This window comes from Pseudorasbora parva, chromosome 1 (genome assembly GCF_024679245.1).
Source record: "Pseudorasbora parva isolate DD20220531a chromosome 1, ASM2467924v1, whole genome shotgun sequence".
Taxonomy (NCBI): domain Eukaryota; kingdom Metazoa; phylum Chordata; class Actinopteri; order Cypriniformes; family Gobionidae; genus Pseudorasbora; species Pseudorasbora parva.
This window is the reverse complement of record NC_090172.1, coordinates 21,358,413-21,381,681: the sequence shown is the minus strand read 5'-3', so window position 1 is coordinate 21,381,681 and position 23,269 is coordinate 21,358,413. Positions and strand designations below refer to the sequence as shown.

At 37.8% G+C, this 23,269-nt stretch overlaps 1 protein-coding gene across 1 annotated transcript in view; it reads left to right on the top strand.

The window, feature by feature from the left end:
* The first annotated feature begins 211 nt into the window (after positions 1–211).
* sema4f (sema domain, immunoglobulin domain (Ig), transmembrane domain (TM) and short cytoplasmic domain, (semaphorin) 4F) overlaps positions 212–23,269 on the top strand; it is a 79,675-nt gene continuing 56,617 nt past the window's right edge. The window contains exon 1 of the mRNA XM_067433549.1: positions 212–931. Coding sequence (XP_067289650.1) covers positions 844–931 — 88 coding nt within the window. The 5' untranslated portion in view covers positions 212–843. The remainder of the gene's footprint in view (positions 932–23,269) is intronic.

Below are 23,269 nucleotides of genomic sequence, written 5' to 3'. Positions count from 1 at the left end.
CAATATTTTGAAATAATTGTATTATCATTTATTTGTGATTGAAGCAGCCTACATTCAATAATATTTTTTTTCTCCCCCTAGTTGCCTATTTATTCCTCAGAGTATTACAAGAATTGTCAATGGAACCAGATTAAATAGAATAATAATATAAATATAATATTGAACTCAAGCCGCTTTACCTGTTGTGACGTTGAAAACGGGGCGGGGCACGGCGAGGACTTGACTGAAGCCTCTGTTGGTTATTTGAGATTACTGAGACGGCTGGAGAGCGAATTCGCGCTTTTGGTTTTCTTTCTCATGCTGCTACATTTGGTTTTCTGTTGTATATGTTTTTGAAATCCCATACTGGACATATTCAGATATAATTTCCTCAGACGGGAATATCCGGTGGACATACGGGACAATTGAATTTCTGTTCAAGCCAGTGCTGGAGGATTTGAACGCGAGGTTACACGCACTTCTTCTGCTTCAAGCTTCTGACAGCGAATGCATTTCACATCGGATTAAACTTCGGGAAAGTTGAACATTTTATCGGAAACCAGCAAATTTGGCTTCTACCCATATTGTGCGATGCGCTGAATTGTGCCGGTGATTATTCCGAGACTCAAAGAATAAGAACACCGTGGACGTTTTGAATTGCTGTTCTTTTGCAGAAAGCAAGAATATGCTGACTTAAAATTAGTTTAGTAAAAATAGCATCCATATTCTACATATTATTTATTTAAACCATTTAAACTGTGTGTAGCCACATCTACAGTCATCTCGTTATAATGACCTGGAGCTGAGACTGGAAATAGAGGACTGTCTACGAACTAGTAGAAGCGCGGTTCCTGTTGTCGGAACATGAAGTCAGTTACTAGTCTGCTTGCTTTAACTGTGTTGCTGTGTTACACGAGCTCATCCAGGAGCGTCACTGCCAACAGCCATGGAGGTGAGTTCAGTTCAATTGATGAAGGGAATAACAATAGCTGTTGACATGTTTAAAACGCAGAGAAGTACTTGCATAAAACGCTCTCTTAAAAGGCAAATCATTAAAGTGTTATTTGACACTTTTGGTGTGTGAGAGCTTTTGCATTTTTCCAAAGGCGGGAGGCAGGTGACAACCTGTGCGCGCGCGCACACATGGAAGAAATCACCATAGAAATAAAACACAGCGGTATGGTTTAATTTGTTGCAGTTGTCGAGTCAGCATTGTGTGTGTGTGTGTGTGTGTGTGTGTGTGTGTGTGTGTAATAGTAAGCTTAATGCATGATAGATAGATAGATAGATAGATAGATGGATAGATGGATAGATAGATAGATAGATAGATAGATAGATAGATAGATAGATGTTGAACTTTATTCTGCTGATACAGTCTCACTCAGCACTTCGCTCCTCAGGCAGATACAGTCAGACCTGCGATCTTACAAGTAGGCTACTATGAAGCAGCATTTGACAGTTTGGGGCAGACTGCATAATGCATACTAGACAGTGATTTGTGCTTTCCATAAACCTGCTGGTGCTGAAATTATGTGAAATGCCACTCCGAAGAAAGGAAGATTTAGCTACTTGAAAGCCCTAAAGCGCCCAACTCATCACCTCTCCTCACCTGAGCACTGTTAGAAGAGAAAGTCCACTCAGACACACTATAAATGACACCGTACTCTCAGACACACTGCACAAGTCTGCTTTAATGAACTTTTTGTTGTTGTTGGATCAAGCATTTTCAGCCATTTCTGACCATTTAATGTAATTTAAGTTTCTTGTGTTGTGTTTCTTACACTTGCAATTATGCTTGTATTTAATTTACACGCATGCATCACAACATTTTTGAGAATGCCATAAACACAGGCAAGGCGAGTGATGTTATACTAAATAATACCCGGAATGTCTTTTGACCTACTAAATCAGAGCACTGTTGTATAAAATGTATTTATAAACTGAGAACATTTTATAGACTTTTATGTGTTTGTAGCTACTGTGGGCAGAGTGATATGGGTAGCCATGATCATAATACTTATCTTTACTCCTGTGATAATCAAAATGTGTTATAGCCTACTCCAGGGCAGTCCATGTGCGCCTGACCTCTCTGCCTGAGTGCATGGCTCATGTGGGTACCCTCGACTAGTGATGTTTCTAATTCTACTCACATGAAAATGATTAGGGGCTCAAACACAATGGTCACCATTTCACACATTAATGTGACGTTGTGAAGCATGACTAAATCAAAATCTCCTGTTTTGGAAACATGCTTTATACAATGGTATATAATTCAGGATTTCCCTTTTAACGTGCTTGGCTGGTTGTTTGGTGATGGAGAAAAAGCAGAATGGTGCTGGCTTCTGGTCTTTAGTAGAAAAGGACTTTCAAAACAAACACCAGAGCAGTACTTTGAAATATAAAATGGAATGCATTAGGGAGACACGGATGAACAGCTGTAATAAATAAAGGAATGTATAAGTAGACAGGTTTAATAAGGTGAATCTTGTGCGTTGGTTTCAGATATTTCTCTTCCACCTACTCATGGTCATGACTTTTGCATTCTTCTCACAGCTCACTCCTACAGTGTTATGGGCTTCTGCGCATCAGCAGAAAGTCTCACAGACGTTTTGTGCTGCATTCTTAACAAAGCAGCAATGGTTTTTTGTGTGTTAAATGTCATAGCTAACGTAAGCGCACTGATGAGAGCTGTTTTAATTTTCTGGGATAACAATTTAACTCTGTGTCAAGTTTGTTTGTTTCCCGCATTTTGCAAATTGTTGAACCTTTTGCTTAGTCCCCCATACATATGCAATATTTTCTGACACATGGCACACCATTTATCTGATACCATTTTCTTGAACATGTATTTTTCAGTTGTTATTGTTTTATAGCCGACTGAGAAGGCCCTCTTTTGGGAATCCCTCTAATTTAATTTAATGTCTTTAGAAACACTTTAAAGTGCAGTTGATTAGATTACCTCTTTTCAAGGGTATATTCATGCAAAGTTAATATAATATAAACAGCACAGCAGGCTAACCTCACACAAGGTCTAATAAAGGTCTTTCCTGGCGTTGGAGGGTAAGACCAGTGTGGCAGACAGTTTAGGTCAAATGTTAAAGGTCATGCTGCATTTGTGAATGGGTTGTCTAGTCTGTTTAAGGCTTTGCTGAAGCTTCCTCGTTTTTCTATTACCGGTACACTTTTCCTTTCGCTCTTGTTTATTTGATCCATGTTACAAAATGACTATGAACTGATTAATGGTCAGACAGATTACCTAACAACCCAGACTGACAATTTTAGCCAAGGCAACACAAATCCACAGCCTTGTCCCAACTGATTCTCAGACAGTGACGCTAAATCCACCTCCGAGAGAGCCAACACGGCATGTCAGTCTGTTTGCCGTCTGTCTGTTTGACTCTGTAATACAGACCTGGGGTCTCATTTATAAAGCGTACGTACGCACAAAACGGGGCTGGAAACGTACGTACGCCAGTTCCCACGCAAAGGTTGTGATCTATAAAAAACAAACTTGATGGGAGAATGTGCACACCTTTAAGCAAAATTTGAGCTGTCGGTACGCACATTCTGGAGACAAAGAGAATTGGCGACACACGGTGAAGTTAGAACTGTAAAAAAAAAAATGCGAGAAGAACGATTATAAGAATAAATGACATTTCATTTTCACTCTTAATTTCATACATTATAACCACATTATCATGGAGATTTAATCCAACAGGGTTATATGTGCCGATTGTTTTAGACTATATACATATAGTAAAATCCAAACGGAATTCAAAATGTATCAAAAAAATATATAATAATAATAATCAGCGCTGCCTTACAGTCACATTGTCCACAACAGGAGCGCAGGAGGAGATGGCGCGACTACATGTGATACAGAAAAGCATGAAATACCCTTTTATTAGAGAACTGCTTAACACAGTGTAAAAACAAAATATTTAACTTAATGTAGGCATATATCATAAAATGTCAAAGTCTGCAAATACAATCATGAGGCACAATCGCTCATCGGTCCTAACTATTATAGTGTTCATTACAAGAAGCATGTGTTCACAATAACATTTTCGTCTTAAATTTTCACCTACAAATTAATTCTTTGTTAATTTTGTCAAGGTGTTAACGATCAGTCTATTTGTTAGAAACCTATAACTCCTCCGGTGACCCGGGTATGATTCATGATGGCACTGCTGGCACTGTTGGTGGGTTACGCCAATGGCAGAATAAGGAGAAAACCAGTTTTCAACCAGGGACATTATCAGCAAAACTGCATGAATTTTATTTTATTTGAAGTGTTTAAAATTATCGAGATATCTTTAATTAAAATAACACTTTATTGAAAAGAAATACCTGAGAATTACTATTTTATACAATTTTGTTTTTATGGATATTTTGATATATTTTTTCTACAACATAAAAAGGATATTGAATGATTTTCAACAATGCAATGTGTAAGGCACAAATGGCATTTGTAGTCGGTATCTAATTTTCAATGTCTTTTACCTTTGACAGTGTTGTGTCACGTGGATGGGAATATGCATGCCGTGGCACAATAATTTTACAATGCGACGAAAATAGTTATTGTGCGCACAAAAATCCACCAAGTTATTGACGTGAACTCGGCACATGCGTGAGAATGACGCAGATCTGGCGTTCGATACATGACCCAGAAGTGAGGAGGAGCGCCGCCATCGCGTCCGAGACCTACACGGAAGACAATAACTTGGTGGATAAAGGCATTATTTTGATTTTTTTTTGCGCACAAAAACTATTCTCATCACTTTGTAAAATTATTGTACAGCCACTGTAGTGAGATGGACTTTGTAATAACGTTTTTAGTGCCCTTTATGGGTCTTGAGTACATTCCCACTAGGTGAGTGGGAATGTACTGAATGCCAATGGAGGCCTATCTGAAGCCTTTCTCAGCCATCAGCTTTCAACAAAAATATCTTCATGTTCCGAAGATGAACAAAGGTGTTATGGGTGTCCAACGACATGAGGGTAATTAATGAAATAATTTTCATTTTTGGGTGAACTAACCCTTTAAGCAATCTATTGTATAAAGTGCTATATAAATAAATGTGACATTACTTTACTAGAGGGCTGAATTGCAGAGTTCGTGCAAACATATCCATGTTGCTATGATCAGATGATTTTCTAATGCTTTGTTTATTTTGCACGTCTAATGCTTTATTTTATTATGCATGTTTATTTTGTTATTGAGAGGAAAGTGTGCAGCACATATTTACATATTCATCTAAAGGCTGCTCTCAGCAATGTGGGAGGCTTGGATGTTCGTTAACAATATGTCGCTGGTCACGTATCTTGTGAAGCAAAGAACGGAAAATAACTTTGCAGTGAGTATATTGGGGCCTTTAAACTAATATGAATAAGACTGCAAAGGTCAAGAAATGCTTGTTTTTGCTTTTAAACGCATTGTTTGCTCATTATTGTTATATTTTGCTCTTCGCTCCAGTGCTTTTAACTAAATGCGCTGACGCACTTATCCTACACAAAGGCTCACACCCAATAAGACACACGCCAACATATAGAACTTCCAATCCATTAGTGCTCAAAGCTTAACAATCAGATCAACTTTCAGGCACAAAAGTGTTTTGTGTTGCAGGAGGCTCCAAGTAGATCTTAAGTCTTGATATATCAAACCACACACACCCTCTGGCACACATACCTGGCCAGCTGTCCTCAGCAGAGGATGAGTGGACAGTAATGCAGTGTCCTGACTCATTAGTGTGTTCAGTGCTCACTGTCTCCTTTTAGCTTTTTGCCAAATTGAACATGGTACTGGATCAAAAAACGTGTCTGAAAAGAACGCAGTCAACAACGTTTTAGGTCATTGGTATGCTCTGTATAATTATGCAGCGGTTGACATTATTGCTTAATTTTTTTGCCAAGTTGTTCAAATTGCTTCAGAGGAACAACTGATTTGATTACAGCAGCCAGAGGCTATGCAATAATGCAGCTACTGGATGTTTATGTTAGCAGACCTTTGAGCTTCTTTGGGCCACACCTGGAGATGTAACGACCTGTTTCTGTGGTGGAGTGTGACTTATACACACACTGTGTGTGTGCTTTCTCTGGGGGAGGTGTAACGGTCCCTACTGTGGTAACCTTCGCTAGAAGAGCTGAGTAAAGACTGCTGCACCCTCAATAAAACTCACACTGCAGGGTGGTAGGAACAGCTCTCTGTGTCTCATTAAATGTTTCATGTGCTTATTTTAATGAGTGTCTATCTGTTTTCCTCAGCTTGCATCTGTCTGGTACAAATGTGCTGTTAATTCCATGCATTTGTCTGTGTTGCGGTCTGGTGTTATAGTCTGTGCATTAAACTCTTAGGGTGTGTTCACACTGCCATCTGAACTCTGGTGCGCACCAAACAAGCGGACGTAGACTCCTAAAAGGTGGATCTTAGTCTGCTTCCAAATGTACTCTGGTGTGGTTTTGACTGAAATGTGACCTTAAAAAGCACAGAATTCTCAGGCATACCTGTTTTTTTCTTGTCATAGAAGCGATGTTGCCTATTACAGTAACAGGCATCAACATTGTCTCATTACAGCAGATCTTCATTTTTGTGTAACGGAGGAATTTCTGCCACAGTTTTGAGTCCTTTACACATTTTATAAGCTCTTTGCAAGCTTTAGCTGAAAAAAATACCAACATATGTATGCACATACATATGTAACCCCTCCCAATCGTCCAAATGGAGGCTTATGCATGGAGGGTCAAGGTCACTGCACATTCTGTATTTTCATTTGGGCAAAAGGATTTTATTCCAGTTCATCTTTTATCTGACTCCATTTTATTATAATCTCGAATTTAGGTTAAAATGTGAATTTGGTTATTTGTAATTTATATTTAATTGTTAACCACACATTTAATTATTCTGTTTAACCCTTTGTTAAAATTGTACCTGTTCATAATCTACTAGAGATTAATTAGTTAATAATTCCAGTGTAAGTCAGAATAAATCAAAATGTAATCATTTATTAACAGTCAGGTAAATGTATAACGCCTAAGATAATCAATGTGTAAAAACAAATACTCTGAAGTACAAAATAAAATATGGATACCTGACTTCTGAAAATGAAAATGAGAATGTCTGGAGACATTCAACGTTACGGGCTGACCCATATAAAGATTCCAGCCCTGATCTCTTTGTAACAGTTCTTTAAATACCCAGACCACGATGCAAAACTCTTTTAAATGTAAACCTGAGTTCACAATGGGTATTCACATTAATTAAGTCCTATAGACCTGTATTGATGACAGGAGGTGAGAACATTTGACCAAAGACACACCACACCCATCACCATTAAGCAAAATATCTTAAAACTCTTAAAACATTTATTATCTTTTGGTTAACTTCTGTGGGGGTGAGACCTTTGTACCAATCATACAGACATTTCATATGACACATAACATGTATAATACTGTATAGTACTTGATTAAACTGTATAGATTTGGGTGAATTTTATGTGATTCAGCATGAGAGAGAGAGTAGGAGTTGGGGGAGAGGCGGTCAATAGAGAAAGATGTAGATAAGGATGATACTGAGGTGAGACTTGTGTCTCGAATGGTGCGTGAGAGACAGTTCAGATGTTAATTTCCAGAAAGTGCCTTTTGTCTTCTCAGGGAGTAATCTTTCAATCTGCTATCTTGCATCTGCTAGTTAAATCCAGCCGTACATATACAATATACAACGAGCGCATTTAACCCAGCTCACAGCATTGTTTTAGATGTTCAGCAAGTTCAAGTTGTCGTGACAAAGTATACCCCAAAAAAGGTTTTGTTTTTGTTTGTCTTGTATCTTTAGATTCAGTGTTAAATATGACCACATGAACACTAAGCGAATCAGGACTAAATGTATAATTTTATTTTTTGGTCCAGACCGAAATTCTTACACTTAGAATGATAGTTTTGTGTATTTCACAATGGAGCACATTTAATTACCTGCTTTCATTGGCCAGTGACTTACTCAGCTCATGAATTTGTGATAAGCCATCATGATTGATGAAGAAGGTGCTGTGGGTCAGCGGGAGGGGAAAGAGTCTAGAGCTGCTGAGCTCTGCACTGATTGGAAAGTATTGATTTAAGGGAAAGATTGGACATGATGCCACAGTTCAAGGAATATGTGTGTATTGATCTGCTCTTAGATATTATTGAGTTAGTTCTGAATGCCTGCCCTTTCTTTTGGTTTGTTTGATGCACTCTCTGGCACACAGTTACTTTTTATCCACCATTTTTTCTTTAGTCAAGCACTCACTACTTATACTTAGGGATAGTGATGTTTAAAAAAAAAGAACTTTGCTATCTTTCTGCCTCCTTTGTGCCTCCTGTAGCAAAGATATATGCAGCGAGATCCTTTAAACTATTTGATATCAATTCTTAAAATCATGGGATCAGTCTTTTACTTCATGCCAGTGCTTTCTGCAAATCCTTTTTTAGTGGTGATGGATGCTACTGCTGAATCTATATCCTTGATTATGATTGGCTGAGCCACATTGGAAGCTGTTGTAAAATACTCTATAAACACACACTTGTGACCTCATTACATCTGTATTACTGTGTCTATGTGTTCCTTTCAGCCATTCTCTTAAACATTGCTAAAGAAATACATTATTAAAAAAATCCTCTAAACAAATTATTACATTTTTGTTGCTCTGAATTTATTTTATGAAACCGCCAGCTATGATAAAAGCAATAACCTTTGTGAAGCTTATCATGGTTTACCATGACTTTTTATTGCTTTATCATACTATATGTAAGAGCAATGGACATTCTAACTGAAATATGGCCAAATTAAAGGGCATATTGCAGGTTAGAGACTCCAGTGAGTCAGTGTATTGAAACTAGAAATTAGACTAGAAACTAGATTTAAAGGCTTTTGGAGTGGTTTTTGTGAGAATTTTACTTCCGCATCTAAAAAAGCCAGAACCGTAAGTGACATAACAAGAGGGAGTGCGCCAGTGCGGTGAATTTCAACGATAGGAACACAATGGATCGCAATGACAGTGTGGATGCCGAGGAAGTTATAAATATTTATTAATACTCATATGGCAGACCACAGCCATACAATAATGACACACAATTAGGGACAGGCCAGGATTAGACAGAACAACACCAAGGGAGACAAATTGAGAATTAGTGGAGACCAGGGCAGGTGAGAGACCAGTGTTAGCTAATGATATAACGTTATATACGCTAGCGAATGATATGAACACAGTGCTCAGATCACAATACTGTAGAGATTATTAACATGTATCAGGCAATAGAAATGCTGGTATTGGTCATCTAGTATTGATTCTTATACCAATAACAGAAACTAATAAGCTTTGACCATCAGGCATAAGTCACACTCGTTAATATCCGTCCACAAATAAACGTTATGCGATATAATGTTAGCGATTTCTTATCACTACTGATTTGGTAGTTAGCAAATGTTTAAAAAATAAGACTTACGGTGCACATTTCACGTTTCCTTCAAGCTGCATCGCTGACGGATCTGTGACTGTCAACCTCTCCCGCTGGCGTCTGAACCCCAGACACAGTGTTATTGTGTGTGTTTCATGTTATCCTTTATTCATTAATTCTGTGTTATGGGGTTATTTTGTGCCGATTCACAGATAGTAGCAAGATATATATGTATATTATATAAGTTTGTATTTAAGAGAACTTTAATGTACATACATGGCATGAATAAAATATATTCATTAACAGCACATAATACTTTGCAAAGTGTGAGACTGTATGCATTTGTGTTAATGTACATACTTCGTATTCATCAATGCTGAAATTGATTCATGTAACAACAACAGCAAAGAAGCATCGTGTGTGGATGTTTATTAGTTTAATATCATCCTTTATGAGTATTGCAATGTTGAACTCCATCTTATCGCCGGGATTTGTATTCCTCTGGTCTAAAGTGAACATATACACATCACCGCGTATGTCGAAGCAGATACAGAAGTGAAGTCCCTGCACAAAACGCCACCATGCAGGTTCAAACTTGTTTTTTAGGAAACCTGTGGACTCGATGTCCTGACAGGCTCGACACAATAATTTAAACATGGCACTGATAAATTGAAATAGAAAACTACAGAAAATACACAGATTCTTACTGAATACCAAGCTATTCTGCACTGAGCCAAGGCAGAGCCCAGCACACGACTCCCTTTTGTGATGTAATATGACGTGATGTTGAAAAAAGCCAACGAAACGGCCACTTTATCTACTAAATTGGTGTTCTTATGTCTTTTAAAACATTTTAAATCCTGCATTACCTTTTATGGTATTTTTATACAATGTTATAAATTCATTTACATTTTTTTTACCTGCAATAATAAACCCAATTGAATTCACCTTTTCAGGCAGTTTAATTGACAGGCGATCTGACCAATCACAATCCGCCATCTGCTGGATCCGCCATTTTATTTGACAAAGCAGTCAAGAGAGTTCGTACATTGACTTGAACTTGAAAACGGTGTATACTGACGTCTTTCCGCGGTTGAAACAACATTCCTTCTGAAGTTCATTCATGTTTATTTGATACTTTAAATGAACTAGAAGGAAGAGAGGATCGATTCACGGGCAGCTTTAACTGAGGCGCTACAGCACCTGTCAACCACACATTAAAGAGCCACAAAATGTTATTTATTGTTTACATTTCTTTAAAAAATTACCACATTTTTGAGTTGAGACATAGTTTCATATTAAAAGTAACCTGCTCTGTCCTGTCTGTCAGTGTGTTGTCAGTATCCTCTTTGCTCCGCAATGTGTTTTTCACTGTGTGATAATGTGTGTAGTGTGAGAACGCGGCTTGTCGGACATAGCAACAGTAACTAAAGGGCTTTGCGGACAGTCAAATTAAGAGCTTGTGATTTACAATAAAATTTAATGTGGAAAAATATTTGATTATAATAATTAATGATGTAACTTTTTTGAAATAAATAAAAAGTCTGCATTTGAAGGAGGAACTCTCTATAACCACCTAGATCACAGCGGTAACCAGAGTCTCTGGCAGTGTTATTTTCATGGCCTGCTCCAACCATGATTGTGCCAGCAAGGAAACCCAGCAAACCTATTCAAACCCTTAATGGCAGGATGCAGCCTTGGAAGAACAAAGGAAGACTGGAGTGCTCTCTCTCCACACACACACACACACACACACACACACACACACACACACACACACACACACACACACACACACACACACACACACACACACACACACACACACACACACACACACACACACACACACACACACACACACACACACACACACACACAAACATGTATACGACTCTCCCGTTTCAATCAGAAAAGGCCTGACTAATGGGAATCACTGATTGTGCTGTGGAGGTGAAGGTTGAAGATGTAAAACCCATGCCTTGTTTGGTCCCTTCTCTCTTTCATCCCTTTCTTTATTGCTGGCCTGTAATTGGCCACTGGAGGTGGTAATTAAAACAGGATGGCTTGTGAAACACTGAGGAAGGTTAATTTGTCGAATAGAGGTTTTCCCTGACTGTTCTCGTTGCAGGTTGCCTGTTTACACTGATCTAGGATCAGCCCTTCCAACCCTGAGCCTGAGATCTGATCAGAGTGCAAAGAAAAGCACTAAAGACTCCCTGTCGTGGCCATATGGGGAAAAGTGGATGCTGGGAAGTCCAGACACAGCCTGAGCTTCTGTGTGGTGGCTGTAATATAGGAGGGAAATGGGAAAAAGATGCAGAATGATTTTTTGCATATGTTTCGGGTGGCTGTGCAACAGATGCTCTCTCTCTCTCTCTCTCTCTCTCTCTCTCTCTCTCTCTCTCTCTCTCTCTCTTCTCTCTCTCTCTCTCTCTCTCTCTCTCTCTCTCTCTCTCTCATCAAGCTAAAAGGTTGAATTATCTCTTTCGAGCGAGCAGGAATAAATCTCAGACAAAGAAATGATTTTGATGCATGTCTCTCTGGAGAGATTCTATCACAAATTGAAATGATTTGGAATGAAGCCAAGCAGGGCAAGGAAAGATTGTTACAGGAAGCAAAGTGTGTATGTGTTTCCTGCTTTTTCTCTTTCTCTCTGTCCTACCTCTGGTGCATGTGCTTCTCTAGTTTTGGTAAAAGCAGCGTGGTAGAAAATTATTATAGCCTTGTTCCATTATGGTAATTCAAGTGTTGTGTTTTTGAATCGTAAATGGGATTCTGAGTCGGGCATGATCGAGAGACGCATAGAAAGAGGATGAAACTCTAAAAGCGCACACAGCCCTTTGATCTCGCACTTCGACTTAACTGAGTGAAAATATTAACCAGGCTGAAAGCTTCGTGATATGATGAGAGTGACTGGAGTTAAAGAACACAGAGAGAGAACAGAATGGAGAGATGAGGCAGATGAGTGTAACGGAGAGGAATGAGAGTGTCACCAGAAGTGACTTCTAATGGTGTGAGGTTCAGTGTTGTGTATTATCCACTAATAGGATTGCATTAGAGGGGTCTGTCTCAGTGTGATACACACAATCTTTGACCAAAAATGATCGACTTTCATGTGAATCCCATGAAACCTGTCAATAACTTATTTCACCCCCAATTCAAAAGATAGAATAAGAAGTTGTATTGACTTTGAAAAGTAAGCCTATTTTTAGGACCATTAAGATTTGATTTCTTTGTTGACACTATTTTCATCTTAATAATTCTCATTACCGTAATGCAAAGTGATCTATTTTTCATTCATGCACATTTTTCTCATGTGAAAAATAATGGTAAAATTCCCTATATCCATCAAAAATCTTCTCTGGCAGACTGCATTGCCTTTAAAACCATCAAACTTTAAACTTCCAACCTTCAAACTTTTCAACCCGTATGGTCTAGCTTTCTCAAGCCAACTTCAAACTCTAGTTATACTTGTATTCAGCAAATGGATCAAATGTGACTTTAACACTGATACAAAGGGAAAAAAAATCTAATCTCTTTTCTTGAACACCAACATGTGATGTGGCTCTGAGTAATGGCTGCTTATATTTATATACTGAAAATTAAAATTTCAAATCGAAATGTATTGACACCTTCTTAATTTTCTCACATTATCACAGTTTATTCACCGGTTTTGAAAATGATAATAAAACATGACAAGAACTAAGAGATAAACTGTCAGAACAAATTCATCTTGATAATGTCAGGTAACTTTAATAGAAAGTTATGGATTACAATCAATCAATCAATCAATCAATCAATCAGATGTCAGCTGTTACAATTTAAGTACACAATGAGATAATACAAATTAGGTCAACTAATTACCAAGCAATGCTTCATTTTGTTCAGTCTGTGGTGTAAAAGTTCATATTAGCAATTGAAGAAAAACGCTTAAGCAAAACATGGCCAGGTCAAAGTGTCTGAATATATTTGGTCCCAAAGTTTTACCAATTTTACTGATAGTCCACTGTATGAAGATACTTTTTTTTTTTTTTTTTTGGTATAATATGTCACAGTTTACAGCAGTTTACAATATGTCACATTGTTGGTTTGACTGTATCAAATGTATTAAAAAAAATAATATGCTGTATTTTAATTTAATTCGTCCTCGGTGAGCATTAAACACTTCTTTCAAAACATTTCTAACTCTCACAGAGACCAAACCTTTTAAATCGTGCAGTAATAATGCATTGCAGAATGTATGATCACAGTGTGACCTATTGAGATTTTCTTAATTTTCTTTCTGCAAACTATCATTTAAAAATGTTTGTTTATTTGGCAGGAAATGTAATGTAGATATGCCTTTGTGAATTACACAGACAGTCTGTTAGTCTGAGAGGGTGATTTTGATTTAATTTACTATCAGTTTGGATGGGAGAAAAAAGAAGAGCAATGCATCACAGTAAAAATTCAGTTGGTTTGTGTGGGCGTGTCTTCGAGCCTGCATCAATGTTCACAGTCAAATATTCCAGTCAACATGTAGGTCACTAAATAATGCATTGTTTTCCTGGCTACTGTTTAAAGCTCTTACTGATTCAATGGATTTTCACCTCTTTTCTTCTTTTATCATTATACAAACCCTTTTATTTGATTGAGCCATCAATGGCTCGCCCCATAAACCACCTGTTACACGTCTGTCCTCAGTGCACAAAACTAACAAGGCGCTTCATTGCTCTGTTTCAGTAAGACGCTCTGTGCTGACTGGTTAGTCATTTAGTGAGCATTAGATTTGAATAACAGAAGCTTGTAGATTCTGTACTACAGTAAATTAAAAAAAAACATCACTATAGAAATTGAAATACACCCAACATTCAAAAGCATTTGTCCAAGGAAGATGAGTCATACAACTAACTCTCTCTATCACAGTCTCATTCATCTGTTCTTTTGAAGACAGGAAATATATTCAGGGGATTCTTTTACAACAGGCAATTGTTTTAGAGCTCACCTTCTGCTGAAAACAAAAGGCATGTTGCACATAATTTGTAAGCATTGATATGGATCTGGCGCTATAAAAATATAATAGGACATCTAAGACAAAAAAAAATCAGATACAAGCAGCTTTGAAAACACTCTTAGTCTGAGAGTGTAGGTGTGTTTTCATTTAATCAAACAATATTCCAGTTAGACCTTTCTGTAAAAAGCACCCATGTGGTTCAGTTGACCTGTTTCTCTAGTCGACTTCCCTTCTGATACATGTAAATTCAAGCATACATCAACCAAATAGAGAATTATGGCTGCTTTCAAAATCACGCACTGTCTGAGTAAGCATACTACATTTGATAAGGAACTTACTTTATTGATGTTAAAAAGAATGTTCTATAAAATGTAAAAGAAATGCGGATGTACTATGTCCACCATGCTGTCATTGCAATGGTAATGTTTCCTCTGGAACCTTGGCAAAAGAATAGGTGATCTGGGTACTTTTTGTCTTTTTGACAATTTTTATATAGTAGGGTAGTAGGCATATTTAAACTCAGGGCAATGTCTTTATTTTGGGTATGCTTATGAATTTGGTCAAACACTTAATACCACACAGATTTGAAATAGGGGAAGTCCATCTGTATATAGGAAATAAGTATGTCAAAAAAAAAAAAAAAAAAAAAATACACAAGGTATAAGGTTAGATATATATTCAAAAGTTTTCTCAATCAGTGTTTATTTTTGTGTTTTCTCTAGCTGATGTTTTTGGTATATTGGTCCAAACCCTCATACATTATAATTGTTTGTGCATTTTATCGTCAAAACTAAAATGTTAAACATCATATTTCTGCTATAATATTAATAAAGTGAGTGATCCCCCTCAATGTCCGTGACCTCATCACAATGCTAGGGCATTACCGACACAAAGTAACATTCGTTCAATAAACATTAAACCACATACTAATGGACTGTAACCAGAACACACCATATGCTCACAGACACAGAGGTCGATAGCATCAGTTTATAAATATATAGCAGATAAATTTACAGATGTATAGTGGCTGTCTATAGACTCTGTAAAGCTGTGGTGTATACACTGTGCATGTCACTCTAAGATGTACAGTAACGTAGAAAGTCTAAAATAAACCAGGTAAAAATGTGACTGTATCTTCTGTTATGACATTTACTCAAACATTTTTAACAGTGCAGTTTCATTTTAGCCAATAAATCATATTAGAGTTTTGACCATATATAGTGTTTCGACTTAGGCTGCTCAAAATGACTGAATGCAGACAATTGTGTTTGTTTTGCATGTACAGTTTCAAAGGCTGTTTTGACAGTGGACACAAGCAGCTGTGTTTTACATCATCTCTCTCTCTCTCTCTCTCTCTCTCTCTCTCTCTCTCTCTCTCTCTCTCTCTCTCTCTCTCTCTCTCTCTCTCTCTCTCTCTCTCTCTCTCTCTCTCTCTCTCTCTCTCTCTCTCTCTCTCTCTCTCATTAGTCTTGAGGGCTCTTAGTGTAAGACGTAAGCGCTCATGTCCAGAGGTACCAGGCAACCATGCCTGACAACAATCAGCTGAGATTTGTTTCTGTGCTTGTTTGTTTGGATGTTATATATAGAAATATGGCACAGCTTGTTTGCTTGAAAACTTGTTTTGTTTGTTTACCAGTGTTGGGAGTAACGCATTACAAAAGTAATACATTACAGAAACGTATTACTTTTTGATGTAACGCAGTAGTGTAAGGCATTACTAACGAATTTTCATGTAATCTTTTACTCGGTACATTTTCAGTAACGCTTGCATTACCCAAGAAAGTTAAGAGCTACTTCTGTAGTTATATTGGGGAAAGTAACTCAAAAGTAACTCAAAAGTAATACAGGAGTATTGTAACACATTACAATTCTGAGACAGTAATGTTGTAATGTAAAGAATTACTTTTAAATAGCAGTAATAAGTAATCTATAATATTACAGTTTGGAAGTAACTTGCACAACACTGTTGTTTACATATGACCCACATTTTTGAGAAAGAGCTGAGGAGCAACCATTTAGATTTTAAAGAATTGTTTCAAACCACTGGTGGTGGTTGAGGAGAGAGTCCTGTCATGAGTGTAAAGCACTTTGGGTGTACAGTAGTACTAGTACATATGAAAGCACTATATAAATGCCTCATTCATTCATTCATTCATTCATTCATTCATTCATTCATTCATTCATTCATTCATTCATTCATTCATTCATTCATTCATTCATTCATTCATTCATTCATCCAAACAAATTTAAAATAGTGAAGGCCAGGGATGTTTTTTTTAAGTATTTGTTTTTGCTGGAACATTTATTTTTGCAGCCTTTAGTCTCCTTGTTAAAGCGTCCAACTCTCATGCCGGCGGACTCTGGTTCAAGTCCCACTTGAGCGGGCGGTTCGAACAGGAAGGGTTACACTTGTAAGAAATGTTAAAAAAAGCTAAAAAAGAAAAAAGCTAAACACACTCCATCATTCATATTGCAACTCTTGCAAACATATAACATGATAATAATCCTGCAATAATGATCCAATCACAGACTCTTGAGGTACGTTCACACCAAACGCGAATAGAGCATCTGGAGCAAATTATTTCCATGTTAAGTCAATGGAAAGGCGTGTTGACGCACGTCAGGAGGTCCTGCGATGGACGCGTTTCCACCTCATTTGCGCATACAGTTCGCGCGAGTGGTGTGTTTTGTGCATTCGCACGCATTTGAAGCGAATTCGCATCTGACCCCCGAGTTGAAAAATCGGAGCTTTGGCGTCAATTCGCGCCGCGTTAACCAATCAGGAGCCTGCTTGCTGCTGTCACATGGTAAAGTGACGTGATGAGAAACCCTGCATAATTTAAAAATACTATATTTTTGTCACTAAGTGTAGTTTTAATGCTTTTCAGTTGATGATGAAGTTGTTTAAAGCTAAAATATGTGGTTTATTTATAAAGAGAGCGCCTTTATTTTTATTTTTTCTTGCGTTTTTGGAGTTGTGAGATCCAGACGCTCAGCGAGAGAGCAGACTTTCCTCGGCCAGTCCGTCTTTCCTCGGCCAGTTTGCCGCTGGCTCAGATGTTTCTGTAGAGGTTAAACATGACAAATAATTTGTCTTGTGTACATCTAATGGGTGATCTTTGGGCTTCATAATAGTTTTACTGCTTAACTTTTCCTGAATTCTTAATATAATCTCATGCAATATAATCATAGGTCCCATTGTGACAAAGTAGGCCAGAGTTAAAAAAATTCACAAAAAAATTGTTCAATGATCTGCATATTTTGTCCTGAGTAATAACCTGGAAATTACCTGGAAATGTTTACTTTATTTTTAACACCTATTTGCACTTAAAGGTCTATGTCTGTGCAAAAATTCTGTTTTAGAAGTAAACCAGTTCTGCAAAATATTCACTGAAGTGAAAAGTTTGACAATTATACCCATCTCCCTTACCCAAATTTTCCTTGTACACACTTAAGCTGTGTTTCCACCAAAATTTCCCGAAACAATTTGTCCTAGGAACTTTTTTAAAGTATCATGAATATTAGGTAAATTAGTCCAGTTACGTAGGACTGCGTGCGACTTTCCAGTTCCCGCTGGATTTCGTCCTCCGCATATAAAAGTAATAAAGCCTGAACCTTGTCGTCGGCCCATAGGTTGTATTTTTTAAAAACTCTATTGTTGATTCGAATAGCAAACAACTCTTACTGCACACACTGCAACATACGTTTAAAAATGGTGATTGAAATTAAATTGTGTGTGTTGAGTCAACCAATCAAAATCCTGTGTGAGCTCTCTCTACCAATCAGCATGTTCAGCGGCCAAGTCCCACTCTCGAAATTTCCTGAACTTTGAACAAGTATTACCTCATAAAGGATTACCTCAATTACCCGAAGCTTCATTTTGACCCTGGTCCCTGCGGTTCAAACACACAGAGTATCAAAGTCCCTAGTTTCTAGGAAAAGTTCAATGGAAACATGGCTACGATAACACGTGAATGTACATGAAAGTGGTTTCATTTTCAGTGTTAATGTCGAAAGACCAGATGAAAACCAGCTTTTTTTCTGGTCTACCTGTATGAGTGACATGCATACATATTTCTTGGTGTTTACAGGGTGTGTATGCTACAAAATCATATAATAGCCCTGAAGAGTTTATTCATCACATCATGACACACACACACAAACTACAGCAATGGCATTTGAAGGTGAAATGCAGGACATAGTAAGAGAGAATGAGGATTGACAGAAGAAGAGAGATAGAAAAGAGAGAGAGGTCAGATGTTGGTCCGTGGTTAATGTGTTTATCTCAACTATGTTTGTGCTGTAAGATGTGTACCATTGTTTAGTCCAAGGACACTAACTGGGAAAGTCAGTGCACTGCTGATAAATGTATTCCCTGCTATTCTCCTGTGTGTGTGTGTTTGTTACACTGAAAGAGCATCTATTCATGCTCCACAGCGACAGATAGACACACACTGATGTGAAGTGATCTCCCCTCGAGGGGTCTTACAGAGAGAATAAGAGCAAAAAGAAAGACATGCAGGAGGAAAGCTGGATCTAAACAGGATCGCAGGCACTCCTTCATTTAGATAATCATTAATAATTAATGGATGAGTAAATGAACACACATGCCGCTTTCTCTAACCTCGTGAGCAAATATTTCTGAACAGGGCCTTTTAAACGTGATTACAGCAGTATAACTGGAGAAAAAGCTTGTGTTCCTTGGATTAGAGTGTGTGATAGAGATTAATGTGACCTCCAAACAATGCCACAGTGTGAGTGTGTTTGTTCGCCATTGTTAGTAGTGGAAGTGAGCCTTTGGCTCCACAATATCAGTGTGTGATAAAGTGCAAACAGGAACGTGGCTAAAATGTAAAAATGACTGCTGCTGAGTACATACACATTCACACACACACATATAGTAGAGGCCAATTAGAGCATGTCTAGGTCACTCTGCAGTTTGGCCCTGGTCCCTAAATGGACCCAATATTGTTTTTGGTGTATTGAGTCGTCTTGAATTGTGATAGACCAAAGTATAGGCCCATCCAATTGGTTATTTATTAAGAGTATAAGAGACTTCTTTCAAAAACATGAAAAAATCTTATTCGGCCCAAACTTCTGAACAGTAGTGTACTTGAGCTCATGAGCTCTTGAGTCATGTCAGGGCATAATATAGATATTCTGTTATAAATACTGTATAAAATATGTGTTTCATTTGTCATTCTTTAAATGTGCTATATGTATGTCTGCTATCAGTCACCCAGTTAGCTATTAAACCCTTGTCGGCCTTGAGTTAACAAATAAACTCATGAAGTCATCCCCTTATGTGCACATGAAGTGAAATAAATGAGAAACTATAAACTTGTATAATGCTACCCTAACCCCCCCTACAAACAAAATAGCGATGACCTCACTGCCATTAATCTTGTCATAAAGAGACTGGGTGTGAATTGGTCTGCACACACACACACACACACACACGCACACGCACACACACACACACACACACACACACACACACACACACACACACACACACACACACACACACACACACACACACACACACACACACACACACACACACACACACACACACACACACACACACACACACACATCACTGAGACATGCACTGTTCAAATCACACTCACTTTGTCACCTTTTCATATACATTTTTCCATCACAGTACCTGGACTCTAATGTTTGTGGATGTTTTTATTACTAAAATTCATATGAAAGTTCTGTGTAAATAAATATCCTCTGCTGGTGAAATATAATATATTTGGCAAACAGATGTATTGTGTATTATAATCTGCTCATCCTGGTTCTCTTATACCCCTTTCCGATGGAACCGACCTGTTTCTATTCTTGAATCAAACTGAAAAGACCGGTTCAACTCCTAAAAACGTGCTGGTCTCTAAGGGTGCCTGGGATCAGAATAATGCTGCCGACTGGTCAGATAAACAACACATTATATCACCATTCATTCCTCCCCAAACATTGGTCCATCGGCAACACTGTGTCCCTGGCCAAAAATAGTTGCGGTAAGACAGAACATAAAGCAGTAAAAATATGTAACAGAATAATCATTTCAAATTTAATTTTGGAACTATTTTTCAACCATGACAGGATGTGTTGGAGGGATGTCTTTTCAACGGTCATTAAACGTCCAAATATTTGCAGGGTCAAGTCAATGGAAATGCACGGCTGGTTCTCCTGTTCACCTGGCCGAGAACAGGCTCTGGCTTCAGAACGCAAACCATTCTGGTGGAAAAGGGGTCTCAGAATCCTGGATCTTGCCAGCTTCTACAACAAATGTTTAATCCCCGTCTCACCCGTTCATGTGTGTATGTGTGTGTGTGTGTGAGACCACCAACACCCCTCATCATGTAATTACAGTAGAGGGATCAGGTGATTAAAGTCTGGGTCATTGGGCCATCATGGTTTTGGAGGTTAAAGAAGATTAGCAACCAGACTGCAAGGATTACTTATTCATCTTGAAAAGGGCAGGCCAAAAATGAGGGAGGAAAGTCTAATAAGCCCATGTAGTAAACAATGGAGGCTGATGAGAGAGAGACAGTAAGCACATCAAAACTTAACAGTGTTGCACTCACCAGCCCAGCACTCACTAATTGTTTTATAAGTAAAGACATGTTTAAAATGATACACACTACCATTTAGTTTTGGTGTCAGTGAGGTTTTTTGGGGAAAAAAGTTATTACTTTTACATGCATTTGATAAAAAGTGACAGTGAAGACTTTTACACTGTTACAGAAAATGTATTTCAAATAAATACTGTTGTGTTGGGCCATGTCAACCTCAAATAATCCTGAAAAAATTACATTGATAAATGTAACACTGAAGCTTTGCCATCACATGAAAACATTTTAGTTATATTAAAGGGAGGGTTATCTTTTTAACTTTAGTTAGTGTGTAATGTTGCTGTTGAGCATAAACAACATCTGCAAAGTTACAATGCTCAAAGTTCAATGCAAAATAAGATATTTTCCTTTAAAGAAATCATTTTAAGGACTACAACAAACTTCTTCTCGAGTCTCTCCATCATTGTCCGACTCCTGTTTGAACATAAAAGGCTGAAACATTTGTGAGGTTTGGGATTTTCAGTGTGTGTTTCTGCATGAATCTATCAGAGCTGCTAACACGAGCTCTTGAAGCTCCGTCCTCTGCTTGAAATGGGTCTGGGAGCAGCAACTCATTTGCATTTAAAGGGACACAAATGACATGTTTTTGCTCATCCTCAAAAAGTGACAATTTTAACATGCTATAAAAAATGATCTGTGGGGTATTATATTTTTTATATATTTAAGCTAAAACATCCCATACATACTCTGGCATCAGAGACTTATTTTACATCTTGTAAAAAAGGGCATTATAGGACTCCTTTAATACATTTTTAAATATATTTAAAAAATATATAATATAATATATAATTCACAATATTATCTATAAAAATAAACATACTATATAAAGTCATATTAGTGGTAGAAAAAGCTATTTGGCTCCGATCCATACTGGCTGACATGCTGAGATCATATGACCGAATGAAAAACTACTCCTTTTATCGCAGAAATCCCCCTGTTATTGGAGACATTCGCTGGCAGAATAAACGAATCATACATATGCCTGCAAATCATTTCTACAGAGAACCTGATGTGGCTTCCATGTATGTATAATAACCAAATGAAATTCATATCAGCTATTAAAACAAAACAAGTAATTACCTATACAATTTTACATTAGATTATATTTAGAAATAATTATAGTCTAAAAACTGCTGAAGATGATGTGAAGTGTAAAAGGAAGAAAAAGACAAAAAGAGATGCTGAAAGAAAGAGGCGGAATGTGAATGATTGTACTTTCAGATGGCACACAAAAGCATAGGGACATTAGTAGTGGGCTGACAGTAATCCTGGCTGCCCTTGGGTATTACGACCAGCCCAGTATGAATACAGAAAAAGGGTGAATTCAGCCGCTGTCTGGCCTTTATGATTGGACCATATGAGGCACGAAGACCCACAGACCCCTTGCTATTCAGTAAATGGACTGATCTGATCAGGCAGTGCTGTGACCAAAGGGAAAGTCAGAGAGAGGAGGGAGGAAGGGGGGTTCCTGTCATACTTTTTCATATTTTGAAATATTGCTGAATAACGCTGTGCTGTTAAAGCACAAATGAATCCTTTTGGATAGCTACAGGTGTGTATTGTCATGTGATCCATCTTCTGAATGGCTTTTGTTAGCTGGGTGTGCTGGCAAAACATTGTTTATCTTAATCAGCAGGTGGCTCAGACACATGTCATGGAATTACTGATCATTACACCCTGCATTCCCAGCGTTTATAGTGTCTCTTTCCTTTGTCTTTTCTTTCTTCTCATTTATTGTCAGCCTGTGTGGCTTTGTTATATAACACACCATATACTACTCATAGGCAGATAGTTTTATTTCTGCATCTGCCTTTAGCACACAATGTCATCATCACCCTATCACAAAATGCACAGAGAATCCACAATTTACACCCTGCATTTATTCAGCCACTAAAACTTCTTTGAGTGTGTAGTCAAATGTTTTGGGAGTTAAATTTAAAGAAAAGTTTCAATTTGGTTTGTCACCTCTGATGTGTAAGGCTTAGAGAATGCAGTCAGATGCTCGTGGGGGTGTTTCTTGTTTTCATAATAAAGAATGAAAAGCCTGCAGATGAGTTATTGAACCTGACTGACCAGTTTTACAGCAAACATGACACCAGGAAAAGAAGATCAGATGTATGCTCTTGCTCAGTGTGTGTGTGTGTGTGTGTGTGTGTGTGTGTGTGTGTGTGTGTATTTTGATAAGCAAGTGCACCTGTGCTTATGAACAATGTTTGATATA